We start from the raw sequence: 25,433 nt of genomic DNA, 5'->3' as shown, positions 1-25,433 counted from the left end.
GTGAAGATACTGGAGAGACCCTCCCACATTGAAACATACAAGTATATGCTCCATGCTGATGACAAAGCTCCACAAATTCATCTTGAACTTGTCCACAGAAACAGAGTTGAGGGTATCAAGACTGAAAAACTGGTAAATGGAAAGGTTTTGGTTTGTGGACCACAAAGAGAAGCAGACCTGTTCCCACCACAGTCGCCACTTGGTAGGCCGAATGCAACTCATGCAGACAAACAACCTAATGGCTTGGCAACTGGCTTCTTCGCAAACCAGGTCCATTATTCTTTGTCCTTCGCGAGGGGCAGAGAACTGCTTGTCATCAGAGATATTCCAACACAGACAGCACGAAAGGACAACAACAGAGTTTAAGCAAATCCTCCACCTGTTGTCTGGCTAATGAATTTGTGCAGCTCTAGTCCAAAAAATACACCACGCAAAATCTTTGACTCTGAATCCACCGCCCTAACCTGGAGCCAGAGTTTGGCCTCCTTAACTGCAAAGCCTTCAGGAGTCACTCTGCCCAAGTTATTACAACCTTGATCCAGCTGAAATACTGTAAGCCTGAGGTAGCACACACTGCTATGTCAGGAGACTTAAGAATGGCCTTTACTTTGATATCCAAACCATCTCTAAGGGCTGCTGTAGTGTGGCACAAGATTGGTGGCCCTGAAACAATTGCACTGTAAGGTCATCCTCCATAGTTTGATTCTCCCATTCATCCAAGGTTCAGCAATCTGCAGGTAGCCTGACATTTCAGTACAAGCTTGTTCATGCCTCACAGAGCAAAGAATCCAATTGTTTAATAAGGAAAGAAAAGCAACCGTGCACACTGTTAGACTAAGCTGACTGCGCAATCCTGGATGTGAAGTGCCTTTTGCCACCACATGCACTAAAACATCCAACACCAAAATGTCTTATAGAGTCCTGGTCAAAAACAGGATTTTGGTACTTACCGATAAATCCCTTTCTCCGATTCCACAGGGGACACTGGAGTTCAAGACAGTGGGGTATAGACGGTGGTAGAGCAGAGCTTGGCACTTTAAATAATTTAAAAGTGTGACTGGCTCCTCCCCCTCTATGCCCCATCAGCCCCAGTTTAAGAACTGAGCCCGAGAGGAGACGGAGGACAAGAGAAAAGAAAACGAGGAGAAGGAGAAGACCACAGAACGGAACAAGACCGACTGAATGAGAACAGTGGAACCCATAACAGGGAACCATGCAGTCACACAACCATATAATGAACCCAACAAAACGTCAGGTACGCAGCGCTGGGCGGGCGTCCAGTGTCCCCTGTGGAATCGGAGAAAGGGATTTATCGGTAAGTACCAAAATCCTGTTTTCTCCTTCATCCACTAGGGGACACTGGAGTTCAAGACAGTGGGGACGTCCCAAAGCCAACCTCCTGGGTGGGAAGCGCGGAGAACTTGCTGACCCCTCGGCCAAACCGAAATAGGGACTGCCAAGAACAATAGGCCCAGCAGAGGCAGAGGATCAAGTGTCGTAGAGCACAGTAGACAAACACTACTCCTCAGGAGACAGTCACAGAAGAACTTCCACAGCGTACGCACAGCGGAAGCCAAAATGAACAGAACGGCTGGCGAGAAAACAATCACAGTTGAGAAGCGGCTGAAAATAGACCAAACCAGACAGCTGGTAGCAGAGAGCCCCAACAAGAATCCATAGGAGAAGGGCAGAAAACGAGAAAAACTCGTGAATCGTACTAGAGTCTGCACAGGAAACTGCAACAGCTGCAGACAGCAGAATCCCAGCACCGCTGGTCATAATCATATAGATAGAAGTATGACAATACCAATCAACAGATACAAAGTTGATCCTGTCCACAGACTCCCAATAAAGAGTATACTGGGAGGTCAAAGACAAGACCGAACAATCGCTTGGAACGATAATTGAGGTCCCACTACAACAAAGTTGTGAACCAGCGGAAAGGTTACACCATAGAAGTCTCCAACGTGTGGAGATCCCACGGGACATGAGGCAGAGGCGAATACGAGAGGATGGAGACTACAATTCCTTTCAGAGGGTCAGACAGCAGTATAACCCATACTGAAAACAGGGATAAAAAGACAACTTCCAACCTGATGGAAGTGCGTAGTCAGTACCAACTGCCGGCCCGAACATAGTGTGAAAACAACCAGGAACTTAGCAGTAAAGGAGCACGAATGTAACCCCACCCAGGGAGAGCTACCAATATAGGGAAGCATCCCACACAGCAAGGCCAGGGCAGCAGGACAACCATGCAAGTACCCGTCAGGTACCTATTAGTGTGATAAAATATAAACATATACTGAACAGGAAAACCCAACCAGGCCCCCTGCGTGGAACATAGTGACTGTCACACTTATGTAAAGATGTGCACTAGCCCAGAGATGCGCTTTGGTCCATAACCCCAACAGATTCTAGTAGAATAGTGTCGCTAATCTCAATGTACAAACTATGCACCCACACACCAGGGAAACTCTAAAGTGTAGAGCCAACTGATTAAAAGAGCAGAGGGCTGCTAGGACAGCCGCTAGGCTCCGTATGGGAGATTAACGTTATGTATGTCAGGTTGCATGAAATAGGAGCATCTTCCTAGGCATTAGTGAGGTAAGCTCTTACCTGTGAGCGACCAGAAGCACTCTGGACGCTATGTAGAATGTCACTGACCTTTTATCACACAGCAACCCGCCATGTTAGGTATAAAGAGTAGCTTCAGTGGGCGAAGACCAATGCTCCACAGCACGGACCTTAGTCTTGAGAAGTGCAGTAGAAATTACTGTGGAAACTAATAAAATGTTAGTGGAGACAAGGTGGTCGTATAACAGGACTCTAAATTGAGCCTGTTCTGTGGGCGGCCCAAGGCCTCATGGTATGAATTGTACCTAAGGCCCTTTTGAGACTCATTTTATTGAGATATGCGACAAAAATATGGAGTACCGGAATAGATACTGAGAAGGGTACCTGTTCGGAAATATTAATACAAGTGCACCACTGTAGTTGTAATGAGAATAGATCCCCCGAATGGGGCGCGCCCCAGGACATGTATAGGGACCATACTGGAAGCAATGCCCAGGGAATTGTGACTATCACTATGTAAGCTGCAGAACATGATTCTAGTTTATAGAACCACCATATAATAGGAATGGATATAGCCTACAGCTTATGGTAAACCCAGACGGCTACGCATCCGTGGAATAATAGGTAAACCTAATGAATGTGGAAGTATAAACATTATATATTCACACACACACAACCCAATTTCTAGGGAGAGATAGTGTAAAGCGGAGTCATTGTACCAACTACCGCATCAGGAGCGTCCAGCCTCCAATCGTAGCATCTTTAATTATGCTTGTATGTTATGGTAAGGATAAGACGCGATATCCACATATGCATACGTGTACCTACATACAAGTTTAGTAGGCGACGATAAAATTTAAAATAGAACCTGAGCATAATTAGCGCCATGGATGGACAAATTCACTCCAGCATGTATATATTCTAAAGCAGGGCTGGTATAAAATACTCTATATATATATATATATATATATATATATATATATATACACATATACATACACATATATATATATATATATACATACATACACACATACATACACACATATATATATACCGTGGCTTACCTCCACGCCGGGAGGCTGCTCATGTGGCCGTCATTCTGTTATGGCGTAGAGGCAAGATGTGTTAGCAGCGTGCTGTCCCAGACTGGTGTCGTTCCTGGGACTTCTGTTACTGGTGTACTCGCCTTATATATTATGAGCGTGCGTGCTTCAGGTGAGCTATTTTAGCTCCAGAATAACCCGTTTTTTGAAGAGGGAATCAAAAAGACGATCTCAGTTTAGGCAGAGTAGCTAGTACACCATGGAGTAACCTTCACAGGCTATGATATCAGGCCATTAGATTAAGCTAGGCACCCTTTGTTATAAAGCCAAGGGGAAGCCTGACAGTGGGTAATACCCTGCGCTGCAATGGCGGCACTGTGTCCCGTCAGCCCAGCGCCTCTAGCCGGGAATGTGCACCGGCTGAGTAACTGGCCCCTCTCAGAACCGCATAACGCGGTGTTATAGTGCAAACAGGGGTTTACGCTAGTTCCCATTCTGCTAACAACTAGCTATGCACAGTAGCTAGCACTATACAGAACTGGAAGGTTTTAAAACCAGCCTATAATGTAGTATATGTGCTGGCACCTATATAAGCCTACAGCACCTGGTATTCCCAGGTGGTCTCCCATCGAAGTACTAACCAGGCCTGACCCTGCTTAGCTTCCAAAAACAGACGAGATAGAGCGTGTTCAGGGTTATGAGGCATAAGCCTGGGGATGGGACGCAATAATGTGCTAACCCTGGTTACGGGTAAGCTATAACCATAAGTTTTGGCCCCAGCAACCCGAACAATGACTAGTACAAGTACTATACATACTATATATCTTTAATTAGGTTAAGCCAGGTGCCCTTTATAGAACCAAGGGGAAGCCATGACAGGGGGTAACACCCGTTGCTTGCAAACTCCACACAGCTAGGACCACGGTGGGAAGAGAACCCACGACCTCACTGCTGCGAGGCAGCAACGCTAACCACTACACTGTCTGGCAAAATGGCGGGACCGTGTCCCGTCAGCACAGCGTATTTAGCTGGGAATACTCCTGTCATACAGTGACGGACATCCTATTATTTACTGAAGCACTCCCAAAAAGGGAGGGGTCTCGTAGGAAACCAGTGCTAAAGCACTCCCTGCTGCAGGTAGTGCACTGAGCTATACTGCTTGTGTGCAGGTAGATACTGCTGCCCATAATAGGGAAGCAGGGGCACTGTTGCAGTCGCTGGACTGTATGCATTCCTGAATTACCACACTGTGTGAGCCACTGATATACTCCAGTCAACACAGCGCTACTTGCCCCCGCAGTAGAACCGCATAAAAGCGGAGTAGTTGAAGGTCCAGCCAATGCCGATAACACGGGAGGAGCGATCATGGCTCCTACACAAGCGAGGGGGGCTTAATCATCATTTGGAGGAGCGGGCATGTAAAGTTGCTCAGCACAGCCAGGAACTGCGTAACGCAGCGTCTCCTCCTGTTAATAGATGAGAGCTGCTAATCGCTAAGGCAGTGCTGTATTATGCCTAGCCCGAATACTGAAATGGAGGGCCCAGGTCTGTAGCGCGTGGAGTGCGCGCCACCGGAAAGCCTTCTCCCTGTACAAGCACTGCAACAGCGCCCACACCTCCCTGCAAGTGACAACGCAGCATACAGGGCGGGAGGGTGCGCGGTGCAACGCAGACCTCACCGCTGTCAGCCTACTAACAGCCATGCTGGGGAAGGGGCAGGAGACCCGGACTCTGCCGATTTCAGCTATGGCAGGTCCTGTCTTCCAGCCTCTCTCCTGAGCAGAGGGGGCGGGGGGAGGGCGGGGGGGGGTGGGGGGGGAGTCAGCGCTTGCCCATCTGTGTTGGAACTGACTGCTGGCATTGCTCAGGCAGGATGTTCCAGAGCGTTGAACAGGGAAGCGCCATTATTACAGTGAGCCGCTTACTAACCTCAGGGATGCTGCTGCAGTGCAGACTACATGAGGGGGGATCCCGTACAAAGGCGCAGCTGTGCTCATTAGCTCTAACCGCAGCGTGGCACGCGCTGTCCTTGAGCCCAGCGTTTTGGCCTTGGCCGGGTCGCCGCTAAGCCCCGCCCCCAACGCCACATTAATGGCGGTAAATCAACCCCGTCCCGCTAACGGGGACTCTGCACTACAAGCGCTGTTATTTTCCAGCCTCTCTCTCTAGGCAGGCATAGCGCTGTGAGAGCCAGCGTCGGTGCTTCTTCAAATAAGCACCGGCACAGCAACCAACCGCTAAGAGCGCTGTACCGCGCTCTACAGCGGCTAATGAGCATAAGCCAGCGCCGGTGCTTTCATACAAGCACCAGCGCGGCAACTTAGAGCCGCGTTGAGCGGCTCCTTAAGCCCCGCCCCAGCCTCGTTATGCAGGGCTATAATAGCGGGGCTGCAGACTCCCGTTATGGTAGCAGTGGGACGCAGCAGTCTTGCTTTATCCATCCCCTCATTTAAATAGGAGAGGGGGAACAGTGGCTAGGATAAGCCAGAGACCCGGACGCTGACTGCCGAGTGCAGCAGCGGATCTCATCAGCAGCTCCGACACTGCCTGTTTACTGGCAGGGGAAGGAGGCTGTGTAACAGCCGCGCAGCGCGCGCTGTCCTGAGCCCAGCATTTTCGCCCACCACTCCAGCTAGTCAGGAGTGGTGGGATATACTTACGGGCTGTTGCGGCCGGGATGCTGGGCTGAGGGGGCGGCGAGGAACCCGGACACATGCCGGTGTCAGCAGTGGCGGGTCCTCGCAGGGTCCGATGACTCCATCTGCTGGTGCCCCCTCCTCAGGGTCACCGGACACAGGCTGCAGTAGCCGTGTGGTGCCCTCCCGGCGGCTCCCCCGTAGCAGGCAGACTGTCACAGCAAGCAGTCTGCCTGTCCTCAATGCTTGAAAAATAAAAAATATGAAAAAGGCTGGAGACAGCCAGATGTGCGACCGGCTCTCTCGGGCACATTCTAAAAACTGGGGCTGATGGGGCATAGAGGGGGAGGAGCCAGTCACACTTTTAAATTATTTAAAGTGCCAAGCTCTGCTCTACCACCGTCTATACCCCACTGTCTTGAACTCCAGTGTCCCCTAGTGGATGAAGGAGAAAACTCAGTCCTCAACGTTTGACCCCTCCGATATCTCATTCTCTTACGAAGGGGAATGCTCACAATCAGACCCAGAATGGGACTTAATCGGAAATTTGTTACTTCCAGGACCTACTACCTGAAGAGATCTCTAATATCTTCTCTGAAGAACAGCGTCCCCAACAGGATGGAGATACAAAGGAGGGAGGAGCTTATGTTTTATTTTAAAGGTGCCAAATGTCCTTAAGTTCTGTATTTCCATTGTCTAGTGTTACCCAATTGGATGAATGAGGACCAAAATAAAACACAAAATCAAGAAGTAACTTTCTCTTTTGCTACTCACAACTACCTGATCATCTTCATCTTCCTCCTCTTCCTCCTCCTCCTCTTCCTGGCTATCATCTTCATCTTCGTTGCTGCCACTACTGTCCTCTTCCTGTGTGTGCTCCTCTTCATCCTCAGGGTCTAGGATGTTCATAGAGTCTGTATGAGGAAATATTGAAAGTAAAACATGCTGACACAAATTCACAACTATACTCAATCACATTTTCTGTGACCTAGGCTAAAATACTTCTGGAAAAACTGCAATTGCATTTCAGGACATGGTGCGGCTTACCTTCCCTGTTAGCCTGAAGAGTAGAAGCCTGGCTCAGATTTGTTGGAGCCTCGTCCATCAAAACATCTTCTTGTGACTCGTCTTCCCCAACACGACTGACTACATAATAACAAAAAAACATTCAAAAAGTTATTCAGATGCTACTATTCTATGCAAACCAATGAGTCCATAAACAGAAATTTATTAAAGGGTAGTTTATGTACTTAGGACAAATTTATTTGCATGACAAATTTGGAAGGTCTATACTAAAACTAAAATCAATCTCAAGTAGCAGATTTTAATAGTGAAAATAGGGTTACCTGCAGCCCCATCTCGCTCAAGCAGCTCGTCTATTAAATCTTCTAGTTCAGTTTCCACCTGAAAGAAAGAATGTTACAAGTGAATACAATGGAATATCAATCCACCTATTCTGAAAACATAACTATGTCTAAATTGGTTCTCTTCTAACCTGCATCTCCTGTGTGGATAAGACTTCGGGTTGCCCGGCAATAACCACAGCATCAGTCTCTGCCTCACCATCCATAATGTCTGCATCAGTCACCTCAGCCTGGGAAACATCTGCATCCTCCTCCTGGGCTTCAGCTCCTGTTTCACCTACAAGAAATGATGAAACATCATACCACTGTGCCAGGTATAAGAATTAGAACAGGGGGAAACTACACGATGTTAACAAGGTACCTGTGTCTGGCTGGTTACTGTTTGGGTCCCTAGCAGCTCCGTGAGCGTCTTGCTCCGATTTGTTCTTTCCCGAAGCCCCTTTGCTCCCAAATAGGCTGCTTGGTTGGTTGACTATGCGAGACAACGTCTCCAGGGGCTTGAGTGCCGCATTGACCGTGTTCGCCATATTTGGACTGTGTGAGAAGGTGGTCAACATATCAGTAAAAACAGGTCAAGAAAACTAAAATCTAACAGAAAACTAATATTTTATTTCAAAATATTCTCTTCCACTATTAAATTAGGAAAGAGGAGTGGAACAGCTCTTGTAACATGAAAAAAAGACGATTGTGGAAGAAAAAAAAAGGGACTGTACCATACCATAGCAGAGTTGTGGTTGTTTGTACATGTGGGGTGGCCTGTGTGTGGGTTATTTGAATGTATGCTAGAAAGATTCTTCATGCAGTTTAGTTTCCGCTAACTAGCATTTTTGCTTTGTTTTGTTGCATTTGCTTCTCCTTTCATTCTGCTCCCATCTCCTTTTCCCTCACAGTGAAGTGCAATGCTGAGTCGCCAATAAAGAAAGATAGTGGGGCTTTTCAATAGGTATTACACTAAGTGCAAGACAGTTTCCAAAAGCACGGTCTGACTGGTGGGTGGTCTAGGAGTCCTGTGCTGTTGGAGCCCTCAGAAACCGCAGTTCCTGTCATTGGGGCCCCACATATGGAGATTCCAGCTTAGGCGGCAACTCTAGCAGGAGCCATGTCTAAACTGTCCCAACAGCTAGCGGCCTCTAGACAAGGGACACACGCTTCTTCCCCTCCTACAGCAATACTTGGAGTGAGACTTTCGGGACCTCCCTCTTCTCAAGAGCCCCCCGGGCTCAGGGTTTGGCTAAGTCAATTCTTCCAAGATGACAGCTATTCCAGGTTCCGGGGGTCACTTCCCTAAAAAAAGGCTCAGAGCGAAAACTGGAAAACAGCTCGAAGTCAATTTAAGTAGCAGCTGGGGCCTCTCCGAGACCAATTCTGACAGCCGCATGGGTAAACAAGGCGGCTGAGAAGTGGGTGGTATTACCCTAGGGCAGACCTTCTGTCACTGGTCGAGCAAATTAAGGAACCTGCTTCTTACCATTGGGAGGCTGCTATAGATGCAGGTCTAGTCTGGTTCTAGGATTTCCACCAAGGCCTTTGCTTAATATCGTGGCAAGTGGACTTCTAAGCGCTCTTTAGAAGGGCTTGCTTATGCGGGTGACATTTTATTTGGTCCAGAGTTGGACAAGATAATTGTTCTGAACACAGGGGGTAAGAGTACTTCTTGCCTTCCCTCTTATCCCATGTCCTCTAGACCTCACCCGTCCTCATCGTTTCGGACAGCATTTTGGGTACATTTCCGGAAAACCAATCTAATTCCAGTAGGGGTGGGAAAACCAAGCCCCATTGGTCCTGGCCTGTCAATCAACAGGATACAAAGCATGGAGGTAAGTATGACGACTGGCTCGCCCATTTGTGGGATCCTATAGTTGTAGCTTGTGTCTAACATTTTCAAGATATCTGGTCAAAAACCATTTCGATGCCTTGGTAAGGCGTATCCACTGCAAGGAATACAAGATTTCGGTCCTCCTTCGCAGCAGTTCTTTTCCACAGGGCTTTCAGTGTCCTCCTAAAGGAGATCGGCCCTGAAGATGGCTGTGAACAGGTTTTTGTTCTTCAGTGCAATTGCTCTGGTCCCATCCCCCCAAAGGGGGAAGAGTTTTATCCAAAGCTAGATGGTTCAGTCAGACAGATTCTCAATCTCAAGTCAATTGAATGAACATCTGTGCTACAAGTAGTTCAAGATGGAATCTCTTCATCAGACTCATTTCCCATGGAAGGATTATAAACTTTATGAAATCCAATCTAGTTCCATTTCAGCGTTTGCTCTTTTTGGGAATGGTTTTCAAACACTTGTCTGGAGAGGATCTTTCTCCCTACGGACAAAATTCAAGCAATTCAATCCCTTCTGAGTCCAATTCTCAAGAGGCGGACAGTCCACTTGTGCAAGCACCAAACTACAAATGTGTCCTTACCACATCTTTGCTGCAGTTTCGCTAAAAAGCCTCTCTCTGCACTCCAGTGGCGTCTTTTTGCCGAAAATACATCCATCTCTCAATGTGACTAGGACACACCAGCAGACACTGCTGATTAATTTATGCGACATGTATACATGTGTGCGACAGAGTCTCTGAATATGTATACAAAGTGCTACAATGTAGCGGCCACAGCTTTTTTCATTCAAGTTCCATTGTGCTTCATATACTGACTCAGGTGCACACAGATATTCAAGTGTCACATATCAAAACTAAATTAGTAGTGTCTGTTGGTGTGCCCTAGTCATATCGCGACTTAGATGCATTTTCTGCAAAAAAAAAAAGAAAAAAAAAGATGCCCAATGCTATCAGACTGGCACGGGACCTGGTAGTCTACTCACGCCAGGCAAGACGCATGGCGTATCGAGGCTAGATTAGGACACATCTGTAGTCTCTGTTTTGAGGAAACCTAGTTTGGCTGGTTTCACTCCCAGGTGTTTCAAATGTACCTTCTTTCGAAGTGGAACGGCTCTCACCATCACCTGGCCAGAGTAATCAGTCTTTACCCTCTGACATGACTCTCTCTCCTTTGGTGGTTGCACTCCAAGCATCTTTAGGTGGGTTGTCTATTCACGATTTAGAACTGGACATTAGTCACCACGAACGCCAAAATCAATTCCAGGGGCGTTGGTCTACAACGGAGCCCTTCTGCCAATCAATGTCCTGGAGCTCAGAGCCATTTTCAATGCTCTGATGGCAGCCCAGCCTCTCCTTCTCGGTAGAACATTCAGTCAGACAACGTCATAGCCGTGGCGTACATAAATCGGCAAGGAGGCACATGGAGTGCACTGGCCAAGACGGAGTTGGTTTTGCATACTCAAGTGGGCAGAAAGTCATTTTACAGCCATAGAGGCAGTCTTCATTCCGGAAGTAGAAAATAGGGAAGCGGACTACCCAAGTTGTTAGGATCTTCATTCGGAAGAATGGTCCCTGCATGCTAATGTATTTCAGGAGTTGATGTCCAGGTGGGGCCTACCAAAGTTCAACCTTATGGTGTCTCGCTTAAATCGCAGAGTCCCTCTCTACTGCTCCAGTACGGGAGATCTGGGGACCCTGTCGGCGGATGCTCGCTGCATACAGTGGACTTTTCGTTTGGTGTACTTGTTCCCCCAGTTTTCTCTTATTCCCAGGGCGCTCAAACGTCTCAAGAGGTTGCAGACTACGGCAATTTTGGTGGCTCCGGACTGGCCCAAGAGGTTGTGGTACATAGACCTTCAACAGTTATTACAGGATGATCCATGGCCCCTCCCACCTCCTCCAGATCTCTTACTACAAAGGCTCTTTGGCCATCCTGCAATGCCTCAACTACATTTGAAGGTGTGGCTGTTGAGTCCTTCATTCTCCAAAAGAAGGAATTTCTGGCCATAGTGATACCAACAATGCTCATAGCTCATAAGCCTGTTTCCGCAGCTCATCATCATCGTATATGGCGTGCTTATGTGTTTTTGCCCTCAGTTCTCTTCACTGTCTTTTAAGATCACCCGTCTTCTGCTGTTTCTTCAGACAGGTCTCGAAGTCTTTAAAGTTGCAGATGTTTGCGCGGTCTATTTTTTTCCCAAGAGGTGTCTATTCAGACCTTTCTGCAGGGAGTTTTTCCTCTCCAGCCTCCTTTTCTTCCTCCCTGCTCTGTGGGATTTAAATCTAGTCTTGCATTACTTACAGTTCGAGCCATTCGACAACGTGGATCTGCGCTGCTGTGTGTTTGGTTTTGTTGGGTCTGGCTGTTTTTTTGCTGCCGTCCTGTTTTTGTGTTCTATGTTAAGAGATTTCCAAGCTCCTGCCTGCACCTCTATATACCCAATGGTTCCAGTATCCCCCACTGTATGTAGGAGAAATAATAAACTAATACCAGTGCAAACTTTCATACCTTGACAGATCCAGACTGTGAGGCACCCTTGCCAAATCACTGACGAGACCCTTCTTTAGGAACAGGCGAATTATGTTGTTCATGCCATTGTGTTGGGATTTGGTGGTGGCACTGCTGTAGAAGCTTGACGTGGATGGGCAGGATTCCATGATGGTGCTAATAATACACATAACAGCCTGTAACCTGTAAGGCAAGCACAAGATATAAAACAAATAAAATGTAGTATCCAACATTGCTGAAAGTACCTCCAGCCATCAAGTAAAACAAATACAATCATTGAAACATCCTGAGTATATGAACAGACAACATTCAAGAGATCTTATAGGTGCACTTCTGTAAACATCCTCTCTAAACACTAATGGGGGGCATCCACTAGACGATTTTATCCCTGTCCAACCTCTTAACGATTTTCCCTTGAAGTTTCCCTTGAAATATGATCTTCCACTCTGAACAATTTGCAAAAGATTTGCAAAAGATTTGCAAACGATTTGCAAAAGATTTGCAAAAGATCTAACAATAAACTGTTGTTTTAATCTGTGATTGAGAGCTTTCAGCTATAGTGGTTCATCGTTTGATCGTTCAGCGTGAACGATGTGTAAACGATTTGTAAGCAATCAAGTGAAATTGACCTGCATGTTCAGTCGATGGAGGAGACGATCAAACGACCAGCGGGAGCGCGTATAGTACATCGTTAGAAACAATTACTCCACGATTTGCAAACGATGTTCGAACGATTTTATCATTATCGTTCAACTTTATCGTCTAGTGGATACCCCCCTTAAGTCTGGGCTGAAGCTCAGCCCTATGTGACCGGCTCTCTCGGGCACATTTCTAAAACTGGGGCTGATGGGGCATAGAGGGGGAGGAGCCAGTCACACTTCTGAACTATTTAAAGTGCCTGGCTCTACTCTTACCACCATCTATACCCCACTGTCTTGAACTCCAGTGTCCCCCCCTAGTGGATGAAGGATAAATTTTTATTTAAATATGTAATGCGTCCAATTTTGAACATGGATAATGCACAAGTGTATGCTATAAAATCTCATGCTCTCTGCGCCATGTCACCACAGACCCCTGCATTTCACCAGTGTCACCACAACCCTCACTGCTGCTGAAAATGGCGATGAGCAAAGTCCTCTTTGCACAATGTACCCTGTATTTCCTGAGCATTCCTTGCCGTGGCACCCATGTCAGAGAACAGCGGCAACTTCCATGGGAGGTGCCTTCTCTGTTCAGCGAAGGAGTGTGGCTGAGCAGGAACACCACACTGAAGAGGCAGCACTTCAAGTGGAGTTGTGGTGGCCAGTATCCGCCTGCAAGTTCAGCGTAGGGATGGAGATCGGAATCTGATGGTTGCTTACCATCAATGTTTTTGTTCCGACTGTAGTGTTTTTAGCACTTGATGGTGGCGGTCCGATGTATGCCAGCATCTAATGGAAATCAGTCGATGGTGTTCCGATGGTTGGTTGTTTTTATTAAATTCCTGATAGTTATGCCTCCCCTGGCTTCTTCCTGGCTACTGTGTCTGCAGCAGGGCACCATCATGGGTTCGTTGGAAGCAGTCTTATTCCCTATCTGCCTCAGACATGACCCTGCTCAGTCCCTGGCCCCCTCCCTTCTCTAGGCTACTGCTAACAGGGCACTTTGCCATCTCTGATAGTCTCTCACTGTCTCAGAGAGCAGCCCTCACCCTTACAGCAGGAGTCACTCACACAGAACAGTTTTTTCCGATTTGCTTCATTCCGAGCCACAGTTTCAGGTGGTTTTGCTGTTTCAGTACCTTGACAAGCAGCTTGGTGCAAGATTTTTTTCTGTGATTTACTTCACTAAAATCATCACTGCTCGGCTCTTGTCACAGATGAATGGTTCATACACCTAAACCTTCCTTGACCAATGCTATATAGAATAGTGAAAACCCCATCAAAATCCATCCAGTGGTTCAGGAGATTAGCATAACAAACAGAAAGACCCCTAAACACGGGATTTTATTTTATACATAAAGATAAGATTTATTCAGTATTTTTTACTACATATATTTTAGTTCATATCACTACAAATTACTGCTGCACTAATCTGTTTAGTGACAGAATTTCTGTGTTTCAACTGCATTTATTCCCTAGATCGATATTATGTATGGAAAAATAATTTCAAAGATTGTCCCGGAAAAGGGAACAGTGTCTACGATTTATGCAAAGTAAACCGTGTCTATGATTTATGCATGTGTAAAATGTAAATCTGAATTTTCACAGACCCGATCTGACCACGGGACACACTGTACAGTTTGCAATGCGGGGGACTCTGGTCCTCTTTGCCTGTGAACCCTTCTACTGAAGCTCAGTCTCCAGATCGGCAAGTGCACTAAGTGTAGCCATGTTGAAACTAAAGCAGCTGGCTGTGGTTAAGGAGCACTGTGCTGGATCACCATTAGTTTCTACCCTATCCTTGAGTCAGACACCTGGTCCTTCTCATCTTGTGCATCTTTCTCTGCTGAGGCTTCAAAGTCCCCTTGGTCTCAAGACTTTGTGCATTCAGCTCAGCGATAAGTCCAAGTATTCACATTACTAGGGAAACTTATTGATCAGGACTGTCTAGATCCTATAAGCAAAATTTCCCAAAAAACATATCTTAGGAGGATTCAAATTCTGACCAATCTTCACAGTCTGAAGGTTTATAGGAATGTGTCTGATCCCAAATTAATTCCTCTGGTTGAGGATCCAGTTAACGTACGAGGTGTTGAAGCATTAGAAGCTGCGGCTAAACAGGTTTTCGTTCAGGATTCTTTAGAAATAGAAGCTAAAGTTTTAGCTTTGTTTAAAAGAAAAAAAAAAAAAAAAAAAAAAAGGAATCCGCTTATCTCCTTCCTCCGCCTCGCTGGAGTATTTGCTCACTGAGATGGATAAAAAGTTCCAGGTCTCTCGCAGTTTACTTTCATTTTATCCTCTCCCTAAAGGTGATTGGTGTAAATGGCAGATTCCACCTGTTGAAGTTTCTTCTATTTCCAGATCATCAAAAAAGGCCACAATTCCTGTATCTGGCTCTGCTACCCGTAGGTACAGCTTGGACTGCAAATTAGAATTCACAGTTAAAAGCGTATTTACAGCTAAAGGGGATTGCCTTACAACCAAATTTGGTATTGGCATGGGTGAATAAGGCATTACAGTGGTGTGTCCAAATGTTCTCTGAAGGTTGTTCTTTTGGAAGACCTAATCAGTGATTTCCTTTAGTAGAGCATATAAGAGTCTGCTAATTATTTGGGAGAAGCAGGAATAAATGCAGGTATCATTTCTTCAAGCATTTTTGCCTCTGTATTAGCTGCTTGAAAAACATTGGCTCAGTGTTTGGCAAGCAGATTCCTAAATAAAGGTTCCTTGGAAACACTTCCCTTTATATATGAGTTACTTGTTCCTTAGCTTGACAAACGTATTGTTCTGGCAATGGGTAGGAAATGTATGTTCGCTCAGCTACCGCACAATATAAAAGGGCCTTCCATTCAACCTTATAGTCAGCATTTCAGGCCCAGTCAACAACCACCATTATGAGGCATTTCCTCCTCAACTCGTGGAGAACGTGTTCGAGACAGAAAAGTATGGACAAGCCATCCTTCAGAATCCAAGCCAACTGACAAAGCCCATTCCCATCACACACAAAAGCTCATGGGGCAGGAGATGTATGCTCTTGTTCAGCAAAACATGGTTGAGGTGGTGTCGAGAGGCTACAGAATAGAACTCTCAAACCCTCTTTCCTTATCACCAATTTTCCATGTACAAAGGAAAACAGATAGTCTTAAAGGGATTCCATTCTAAATTTTGCTAACCTCGGGGATCATCATCCCTGTTCCTCGAAAGCTCAAGAGAAAGATATTTAATTCAAATATTTTTTCTTCATAGAAAAAGTAAGCTACTTTTGTTGCAATGACACAATATAATTTAAAAGAGACCACAAAGCTCATGTACTATTACTTAGATAACTGTAGTTCTTTATTAGTGAGATCAAAATGTTACACACTCCTAATGCATTCAGTTACATACTGAAGGGTTCAATCACACCAGACATACCACCACCACCATAGACCTTGATTTCTCAATTCACACCACCTTACCTAGCATGTTTCTCTGTACTCTCGGCCATAGCCAGGGCACGGCCCAGCGCAGCTTTAACTTCATTCACAAGTGCCACTTGGGCATCTGTGCCACTTCCAGCAGCAGCCAGGCTAGCTAGGAACAGGCGTGCCAGGGCTGGAGTGTCTTTATCCTCAGCATTTTGAGTGTGGGGAAGAAGATGATCCAAGACAAAAGCCAGTACACTGCAATCCTGCAAAAGCATTAAAGACATTTAAATATTTTTATCAAACAGCATTAACAACACACATGACTAGCATAAATCTAGGCTAACTCGCCTAGTACATACCTCTTTAATGAGCTCAGACTGCCCTGCTGTGTAGTTGTAGTTTGCGATCAGCGTGGCAATACCCACATACGATCTGACCAACTCAGCTAAAAGTCGAAGTATGGTAGAAGTGGGCAGTAAAGGTTTGCTTCCTTTTGCCTTCTGCTTTACTTCCTCTGAATTGTGGTCCCCTTCTTTATCCTTCTTGCCTCCTTCTCGGTTCTCCTCTGGGGTAAGTGCTGCTGAGGAATAGGCGTTTCAGTTTGAACAGTTATCAAAGATCAAGCACTCCTTACTTGCAGCTATTGGCAACAGTTATAGCTTTCCAATGACAGTAAACGTACATAGAGGTATAACTCAAGTGCACATGCGCTAAAAACTATGAAACAGATGCTTACAGATGCCCTTACAGAGGTTATTGTTAGTCAATATTAACTAAATATAATCTCGGTTACGCTGAAAATCATTTGCTAAAGTGTCTGCACTATGAGAACTAAACTACTGGCTAGACTGGAACACTTACCTTCCCCTTGAGGTGTTCCAGTCTGTGGTGTCTCTGTGGATGAACTATCAGCAGTGAAGACTCGAGTCTACGAGAAAGTCACAAAAATACATAAAAATCTCGAAGATTTTAAACAAACAATTACCACCAAAAAGGCCGTACAAAATGGTTAGGAAAGGGATGAAGTTCACCCAGAACGCCAAGATCTTAAGTAGCTAAAGTCCCTAGACTGTAAACACAGTGTCTAGCTGATAACCTCTTTGAATTCAATTCAACCTAAGGGTGGCCCTAGACTCCATGAAGCAAAGTCCTTAAAGGTAAGGCCCCCCCCCATACATCAGCAATTGATTGCAGCAATCGTGCAATTGATTGTGTTTAAAAATCTTTCCCTTTTGCAATCGATTGCAGAATTGCCACAATCGTTTGAAAAAATATGAGATATGGTAAGAACTTACCCTTGTTATCTCTATTTCTACGAAGTCCATAGGGTATCCACAGGATACCTTGGGGTATAGGTGTGACGTCAGTCGCAGGGCACCAAAGAGTTAAGCTTTCAGCCTCCCAGGATGCACTAGGTCCCCCTCCTATACCCCGCCCCCGAGCCAAGGCACCTCAGTTAGTTACCAAGCCATAGGCCGGAGGAGGAGAAGGAAGAGAGAGAACAAAGATCTGGACACATACAAGAATCACATTCTCACCAGAGGGAGACGGAAAACCGGTGACCAGAGCAAAGCCCATCTGCAGCACAGGTGCGACAGGGCGGGAGTCCTGTGGAACCCTATGGACTTCGTAGAAATAGAGATAACAAGGGTAAGTTCTTACCATATCTCATATTTTCTACTTCAGGGTCCATAGGGTATCCACAGGATACCTTGGGGATGTCCCAAAGCAGTATCCTTTAAGGGTGGGGACGCTCCTGTGCAGAAAGGAGAATCCGCCGCCCGAAGGAAGCATCCTGAGAGGCGAAGGTGTCAAACCTGTAATACCTCACGAAGGTATGGACAGAAGACCACGTAGCAGCCTTGCAGATCTGAACTGCCGAGGCACCACGTCGAGCTGCCCACGAAGGACCCACAGACCTAGTGGAATGAGCCTTCAGAGAAGGAGGGACCGGTAGGCCTTCATGAAGATAAGCTTCAGAAATAGCCATATGGATCCAGGCTGCCAAAGTTTGCTTTGAAGCAGGCCAACCCTTTTTACGGAAGCCAAAGAGGACAAACAAAGCGTCCGACTTCCTAAACGAAGAAGTGCGGTCAACATAAGTCCTTAAGGCCCGCACAACATCCAAAGAGGCCTCACCCACGGAAAGACCCGGTGAGTTAAAGGCCGGAACAACTATTTCCTCGTTAATATGAAACTGGGAAACAACTTTGGGAAGAAACTCGGGCCGAGTGCGGAGCACTGCCCTGTTCCCATAAAAAACCAAGAAAGGGGGTCTACAAGAAAGAGCCCCTAACTCAGAAACACGTCTGGCCGAAGCAATGGCCAGAAGGAAAACAGTCTTAGCTGTTAGCCATTTAAGATCCACTGAGCCCAGTGGTTCAAACGGCGGTCCTTGGAGAGCCCTCAGGACCACAGCCAAATCCCAAGGCGCCACAGGTGAAACAAAGGGCGGCTGAATGCGGAGAACACCCTGCATAAAGGTGCGCACATCCGGGATTGTAGCAATCCTACGGTGAAACCAGACAGATAGGGCCGAAACCTGTACCTTCAAAGAAGCAAGGCGAAGCCCATGATCTAGTCCCGCTTGCAGGAAGGCGAGAATCCGAGACAGACGAAACTCCCGCGGTGCATAACCTCTCGGTCGACACCACTGGAAGAACGTATGCCACACGCGATGGTATATCCTCGCGGAAGACGGTTTCCGAGCTCGTAACATGGTCCGCACCACAGAGCTGGAAAACCCCCGGGACCTCAGCATGGCCGTCTCAACAGCCACGCCGTCAAAGACAGCCGAGTCAGGTCCGGGTGAAGGCAAGGACCCTGAGACAGAAGGTCCGGTCGTAGCGGCAACCGCAGAGGAATGTCCACGGACAGACCCTGAAGGTCTGAGAACCAGTGCCGTCTGGGCCACGCGGGAGCTATCAACAGGAGCGTCCCTCCTTCCTGTTTGAATTTCCGGATTACCCGTGGAAGAAGGGAGACCGGAGGGAACAGGTATGCGAACCGGAACGTCCACCGGACGGACAGAGCATCCACCAGAGACGCCCCTTCGTCTCTTGTGCGAGACCCGTACACCGGCAACTTGTTGTTGTGCCGGGACGCCATGAGGTCGATTTCTGGAAGACCCCACCTGTCCACCAGTAGTTGAAAAACGTCCGGGTGCAGGGACCATTCCCCCGGATGAACGTCCTGGCGACTTAGAAAGTCCGCCTCCCAATTGAGCACTCCCGGGATGAAGACCGCTGATATGGCCGGAAGATTGCGCTCCGCCCAAACCAGGATCCGAGAGACCTCTACGAGAGCCGCCCGACTGCGAGTTCCTCCTTGCCTGTTTATGTAGGCCACGGTGGTAGCGTTGTCCGACTGGACCTGCACCGGGCGACCCTGGAGAAACCGCTGTGCCTGCTGGAGAGCATTGAAGACCGCACGGAGTTCCAAGATATTTATTGGAAGCTCCGCTTCTGTCGGCGTCCACCTGCCCTGGAACAAGTGTGGACCCGAAACTGCTCCCCAGCCCCGAAGACTGGCGTCCGTTGTCAACAGGACCCAATTTGGAACCCAGAACGGACGTCCCTTGTTGAGGTGGGTCGTCTGTAACCACCACGTAAGGGACAGGCGAACCTCCTGGGTGAGCACAATCGTCTGGGACTTCAGAGACTGAGTCAGCCCGTTCCACTTGGACAGGATCAGGTGCTGCAGAGGTCTGGAGTGAAACTGGGCGTATTCCACCATGTCGAACACCGACACCATGGAGCCCAGTAACCTCATCGCCGAGTGTAAGGACACCCGGCGGCTGTGCAGACAACTGCGCACCCTTGACTGTAAAGCAGAGATCTTGTCCTCCGTCACGAAGATCCTTTGCTGTCCCGAGTCCAATAAGGCTCCAAGATGCAGAATCCTCCGAGACGGGATTAGAGTGGACTTCTGCCAGTTGATTAGCCAGCCGTGCCGTTGCAGCAGTGCAATGGTCAGGTCCAAGTGGCGTAACAGGAGCTCTGGAGATCCTGCCACCAATAACAGGTCGTCCAAATACGGCAACATGCGGACTCCCTGCAGCCGCAGAGAAGCCGCCATGACCGCCATCACCTTGGTGAAAACACGTGGTGCTGTTGCCAGGCCAAAAGGTAACGCCCGAAACTGGAAGTGGTCGCTGCTGATTGCAAACCTGAGGAACTGTTGATGGCGCCAAAGAATAGGGACATGCAGGTAAGCGTCCTGTATGTCCAATGACACCAAGTAGTCCCCAGGTTCCAGCGCCAGAATGATGGACCGTAGGGTCTCCATCCGAAACTTCGGGACCCGCAAAGACTTGTTGAGTGCTTTGAGGTTGAGAATCGGACGATATGACCCATTGGGTTTCTGTACCAAAAATAGATTTGAATAGAAACCCTGGCCCCTCTGGGAGAATGGAACCGCCACTATAACTCCAGCCTGGAGCATAGTGTGCAATACCTTCCGCAGCTCCGTAGCCTTGTTCCGGTCTGATGGGAGACCCGTGGTGAAGAAGCGAGCCGGGGGTCTGTGCCGGAAGGAGAGGGCGTATCCGTGGGAAACCACCTCCAGCACCCAAGTGTCTGTCGTAGTGGTCGACCAACACTGGGCGAACTGTAGCAGGCGGCCTCCCACCCTGGGATCCCCCAAAGGGAGGCCCGGACCGTCAGGCCGCAGGCTTGTCATCTGGCTTGGGGGCCGGACGTCTGGTACTCCATGCCTGCTTCCGGGGCTTGACCGATTTCTTAGGGCCAGCCTGTCGAGGAAACGACTGTGGTTTGGGCCTGCCCTGGGCCCTAGATGACCGAAAGGACGATGGTCCCGAACCAGAAGGAGCAGCGGCCGACGGGAGACAGGCAGATTTGGCTGCCGCCAGCGTGACCACAATCTTATCCAGATCCGGACCGAAGAGAACTTCTCCGGTAAACGGCAACGCTTCCAGACCTTTCTTGGAATCTGCGTCCGCCTTCCAGGATCGCAGCCACAAGGTGCGACGAGCAGCTACCGCTGCTGAAGAAATTCTAGACACCAGAGTACTAATGTCTAGAGCTGCCTCGTTGATGTAGGTGGCCGAATCACGGAGATTGCCAATCAACTCCGCCTGATCGGCCGGACAGTCGGATTCAAAAGAAGCCTCTAATGAATCCGCCCAGCGCTCCATCGCTCTGGCAACCCAGCAAATGGCCATAGCCGGCCGTGCTGCCCCCCCTGCAAGGGAATAAGCGGACTTCAGGCAGATTTCTACCTTGCGGTCCGTAGCATCCTTAAGGGAGGACATGGATGGCATCGGCAATGTGGCACTACGGACAAGACGGGTCACGTGAGAATCCACCTGTGGAGGGGATTCCCACTTCGCAAAATAATTATCCGCGAACGGATAAGCCACCGCCAGGCGTCTCTGCGGCTGGTATCTTTTGCCAGGTTGTTTCCACGCCTCCTCTAAATGGTCCACCAACTGACCCGAAAGAGGAAAGACTGTGGCATCGCCCTTCACATCTTTGAAAAAGGCATACTTAGATTTAGCCGCTGGGGGAACTTCGTCCTCAATCACCAAGGCTGTGCGGACCGCCCGAATAAGTCCAGGAATATATACTTTGGACTTAGCATCAGCGTCCTTAGTATGGAGAGGTTCCTGATCGTAAGGATCTAGAATCTCCCCATCATCAGACGTCCCTTCGTCATCCTCATAAGGAGCGGACAGAGACGCCACCGGCCTTTTATGAGACCGCATCACAGACTCCCCTTGCAACACATCCGACAAGTGCTGTACAGAACTCGTCAGGGAGTTAACCCACGCTGGCTCCTGAGAACCCGGGAGCGGGGAAATAGGGAGACTGTGGGGTACCACCAATTGTCGTGGGAACCCCTGCATGGGTGACGACACCACAGACTGCTGGGACAAACCCATCGGAGTAAACGCGGGCTGCGGAGCTAACTGGCCCACTAAAGCTGTTAACGCCTGAGCGAAACAAGCCCAGGGCGGCTCCTGTACCGGTGCTGTAACCGTAATAGGCCGCGCCATGGACAAACACTGCCGGCAAAGGCCCTCCGCGCTACCCTCCCCCTCCGCTAACGGTACTTTGCACGTGGTACACTGTAGCCGGAGGGGAAAATCACTTTCAGACATGATGGCACCACGTATGTGACCTCTCTCACCAATTAAGTATTAAATAGGCGAGAGACCACCCTGCAGCACCGCACCGCAAGGGCTTTAGCAGAAAGAACAGGGACAGTAATAAAGCTGACAGTTTAGAGAAGAAAAGATTACAGGCAGCAGCGCTAGCACAGTCACATACAATGCAGAAAAATAACAATTCCTGCACTAACAGCGCTGATCACTCAACTACACAGACACAGGGCCTGGTAGGACACAACGCTGCATACACAGACCTGACCACAGCGGAGGAGAGGTATGCGGGGGGACCCAGACCACGATGCTTCCTTCCAGCGCTTCCAGCAGCGTTCACCATGCGTTCTGGAGAAGATGGCCGCCGAGGAGCAGAGAGGAGGCTGGCCTGGGGGAGGAGCGCTGCCACAGGACCAGTCGGCAGCATGCAGAGAGAGCTGTGTGCAGCGGGGGAGGCGCCGGCTGTGAGACAGGGAAGGCGCGCTCCCCTGGCATGCATTTAACCCCTGGGACGCCGCAGCGCTACCGCTCTGCTGCGGTCCGCTGTCCCAGGGGGTAGTGGAAGCGCAGGTTGGTCGCCTGGCTCCACGCTGCAGCCAGTCCCCAGGGAGCCCCCTGCCTGGGGACTTAGGACCATGTGATCAGCGGGGACCCACCGCGGGACCCCGCTGCTTACCTCTGTCCCCCTTGAATCCGGCCATGGTCCGGAGCATCTGGGGTCACCGCTAGCTGTGACCCCAGACGCCCACCAGCATCCCCGGATCAGTACCGGCGTTCTGGTACCGGCGGGGTGTAGGGAAGACAGCATGGACGTCAGGACTGACTGTCCATGCTGTTCATCCAGTTGTGCAGCCACAGCTGCATGAAGAATAAGCTTCAGGGGCTCTTCTAGCCCCCACTCCAACAGGTGCACCCGACTCCGGCCGGGCACCAAACTAAACTGAGGTGCCTTGGCTCGGGGGCGGGGTATAGGAGGGGGACCTAGTGCATCCTGGGAGGCTGAAAGCTTAACTCTTTGGTGCCCTGCGACTGACGTCACACCTATACCCCAAGGTATCCTGTGGATACCCTATGGACCCTGAAGTAGAAAGAGAGATTTTTATACACAATCGATTGTAAATTGCACGATTGCTGCAATCAATTGCTGATGTATGGGGGCCCTTAAACTGGAAAGGAGATTTAAAAAAGTAATCTCAGTGCCACTTAGTAAACCCCTACCCCAACACCCCTTTCACATACTTACAGGATAACACATCTATAATGACACATACAAGAAAAACGCTGCTGAAGAAGATCAAAGCTACTTACATTGAGGGAAAAACTACCCTGGGTATCAAAGTCACTGCCTTGCCTGGTGAGGTCACGGTACTGCTGAAAAACCTCATCCCCCATGTCTTGCAGAATCTGACTGACCTGGTTAATACCCACAGGCTTTTGCTCCGACTTTTCGGCAACTAAAAATACAGAGAAAATAAAAAAACAGTTGAAAATTAGAATATGATCTCTGGAATACTAAGTGGAGAAACCCTCTAAATTGTGGTAAATGTAATCCAAAGAACAGCATAAATTAAATACATGTCTGTAACCCTAAGGACAACACTTGCATATCACTTATGCCATGTACCCCAGGAATGCCTACATGTTAGAAACGTCTCTTTGTAAACTGCATATATGTAGATAAATAATTCAGATGGGAGAACTACGTTATAAAAGACAATTTGGAGAATAAATCTAGAGACTGTACCTTCCTCAGGGGCATAGTAAGCCGCTAGTGCATTCAACATGTCATAGATGACATCCTTTATTGTATCAGGGATGATTGGTAGAGTAGAAGGCTTCACAGGTGTGGTCTTCACCAACTGCACTGCATTAGGACCTTTGATTCTGAGATTCTCAAATTCGTCATCGGATGCTGGGGAGAAATAAAAAATAAAGTAAAACTCGGAAATTGTTAGATTGTTAAAGTGATCAGCACAACATTCTTATTCACTAGGGTGAATCATAAATAGATAAATAATATTCACATACCACAATAGCAGTATACCTTTAAATACTTCAGAATCATCAACTTACCAGTTCCTGATCCACGTGGGGCAGGCAGAGCTATCCTAATACTGCCATTTGCTACCTCTGTGAAGATGTCAGGATTTCGGCAAGCGGCTGGGCCCAGAACTCGTAGGATGTAGTTTATTTCTCGAGATCCCAGGCTTCCTGATACTACCCCAGACGTAGTGCTTCCAGCTCCACTGGTGGCAGCAGACCGTACAACCTACAAGACATCACAGATTTGTGAAGTGCGACAAAAGTTCTTTAGCTCGTTCACGTACTTTTCTTTATCAGCAATGGGGGACACTGTGTAAACATTGTGTTTAATGAGTGCAGGAACTGTGTAGGTAATTGAACATAACACTTGAGCATGCTTCACTCCCCAATACCTCCCTTATCACTCAAAGGAGAGGATGGGGAGGATAGAGAGGAACGAATAAAGGAGGAAAGCACATCCTCAGAAAATATTTAGAATAAAAGCATCCAGAGCAGGTGCCCACTGTCCCCCAATGTACTCAAATAAAAGGATTTAAAGTACAAAACCTTTTTTCTTCATCCTCCCATTAGAGGTTACTGATAAATGGGTATATTCCAAAGCTGCTTCTAATTATGGCTACGTTGAGTGGAAGCAGTACAAAGTATGTTCCTTACAAAACTGGTATCCCAGGATACGTACAAGCTCATGAAAGCTGGGAGAATCTGTTGAACGCATGATCAGATGACAGAGGTGGGGGGGCTTCACAAAGCTACTCCACCAAAAAATCTGTGACACACACACACACACACTAATCTGGTAGAACGTGTCATGACATTTTGAGGAATAGGCTATGCAGTCCCATTTCAAGACTGACTAATGGTGGAAGCAAACAACCTAGCAATTCACCACCTGGATTCCAGACAACTAGTTCTGAGCATTATAAAAGGACCAAGAGATCATCCAATCTGCAGACATCACGTTGCTCCTTCAAAAAAAAAAAAAAAAAAAAGCACAAACCACATTCAAGGAATGGACAGCTCTCTACTTCCGCATAGTGGTTTTTTTTTTTCTTTTTCAGACAAACCCTTCTTTCTAAGGATCGTGGCTTAAAAAGCCACACTATTAAAGAGAGCAGCTGCAAACTCATGCAAAAAAACCCACCAAAACAGACTACAACATGTTGAGACAATTATGTACATCCTTCCCCAGCTAGCAGAAGGAAGTTTTCCTTTTTTTTTTTTTTATTTAGTACCCTAAGCAGCATTGCTAGTGGAGGGAAAAAGTAGGGA

General features: G+C 47.9%; 1 protein-coding gene across 23 annotated transcripts in view; it reads right to left on the bottom strand.

Annotated features, from left to right (window-relative positions):
- HUWE1 (HECT, UBA and WWE domain containing E3 ubiquitin protein ligase 1) overlaps nucleotides 1-25,433 on the bottom strand; it is a 155,406-nt gene that overhangs the window by 34,930 nt on the left and 95,043 nt on the right. For 13 of the 23 annotated variants that reach the window (XM_088455517.1, XM_088455514.1, XM_088455520.1 and 10 more), the window contains 12 exons: nucleotides 24,195-24,390; nucleotides 23,866-24,033; nucleotides 23,430-23,575; nucleotides 16,862-16,928; nucleotides 16,360-16,580; nucleotides 16,052-16,263; nucleotides 11,953-12,135; nucleotides 7,982-8,154; nucleotides 7,752-7,897; nucleotides 7,603-7,660; nucleotides 7,304-7,402; nucleotides 7,031-7,170 (listed from right to left, as the gene is read on the bottom strand). In XM_088455517.1, coding sequence (XP_088311643.1) covers nucleotides 7,031-7,170; nucleotides 7,304-7,402; nucleotides 7,603-7,660; nucleotides 7,752-7,897; nucleotides 7,982-8,154; nucleotides 11,953-12,135; nucleotides 16,052-16,263; nucleotides 16,360-16,580; nucleotides 16,862-16,928; nucleotides 23,430-23,575; nucleotides 23,866-24,033; nucleotides 24,195-24,390 — 1,809 coding nt within the window. The remainder of the gene's footprint in view (nucleotides 1-7,030; nucleotides 7,171-7,303; nucleotides 7,403-7,602; nucleotides 7,661-7,751; nucleotides 7,898-7,981; nucleotides 8,155-11,952; nucleotides 12,136-16,051; nucleotides 16,264-16,359; nucleotides 16,581-16,861; nucleotides 16,929-23,429; nucleotides 23,576-23,865; nucleotides 24,034-24,194; nucleotides 24,391-25,433) is intronic. The other 10 variants (XM_088455509.1, XM_088455518.1, XM_088455526.1 and 7 more) reach the window with 3 other exon arrangements.

Source organism: Taudactylus pleione, unplaced genomic scaffold (genome assembly GCF_031769625.1).
Source record: "Taudactylus pleione unplaced genomic scaffold, aTauple2 ptg000656l, whole genome shotgun sequence".
NCBI classification, from domain to species: Eukaryota; Metazoa; Chordata; class Amphibia; order Anura; family Myobatrachidae; genus Taudactylus; species Taudactylus pleione.
This window is presented reverse-complemented; position numbering and strand designations above follow the sequence as displayed.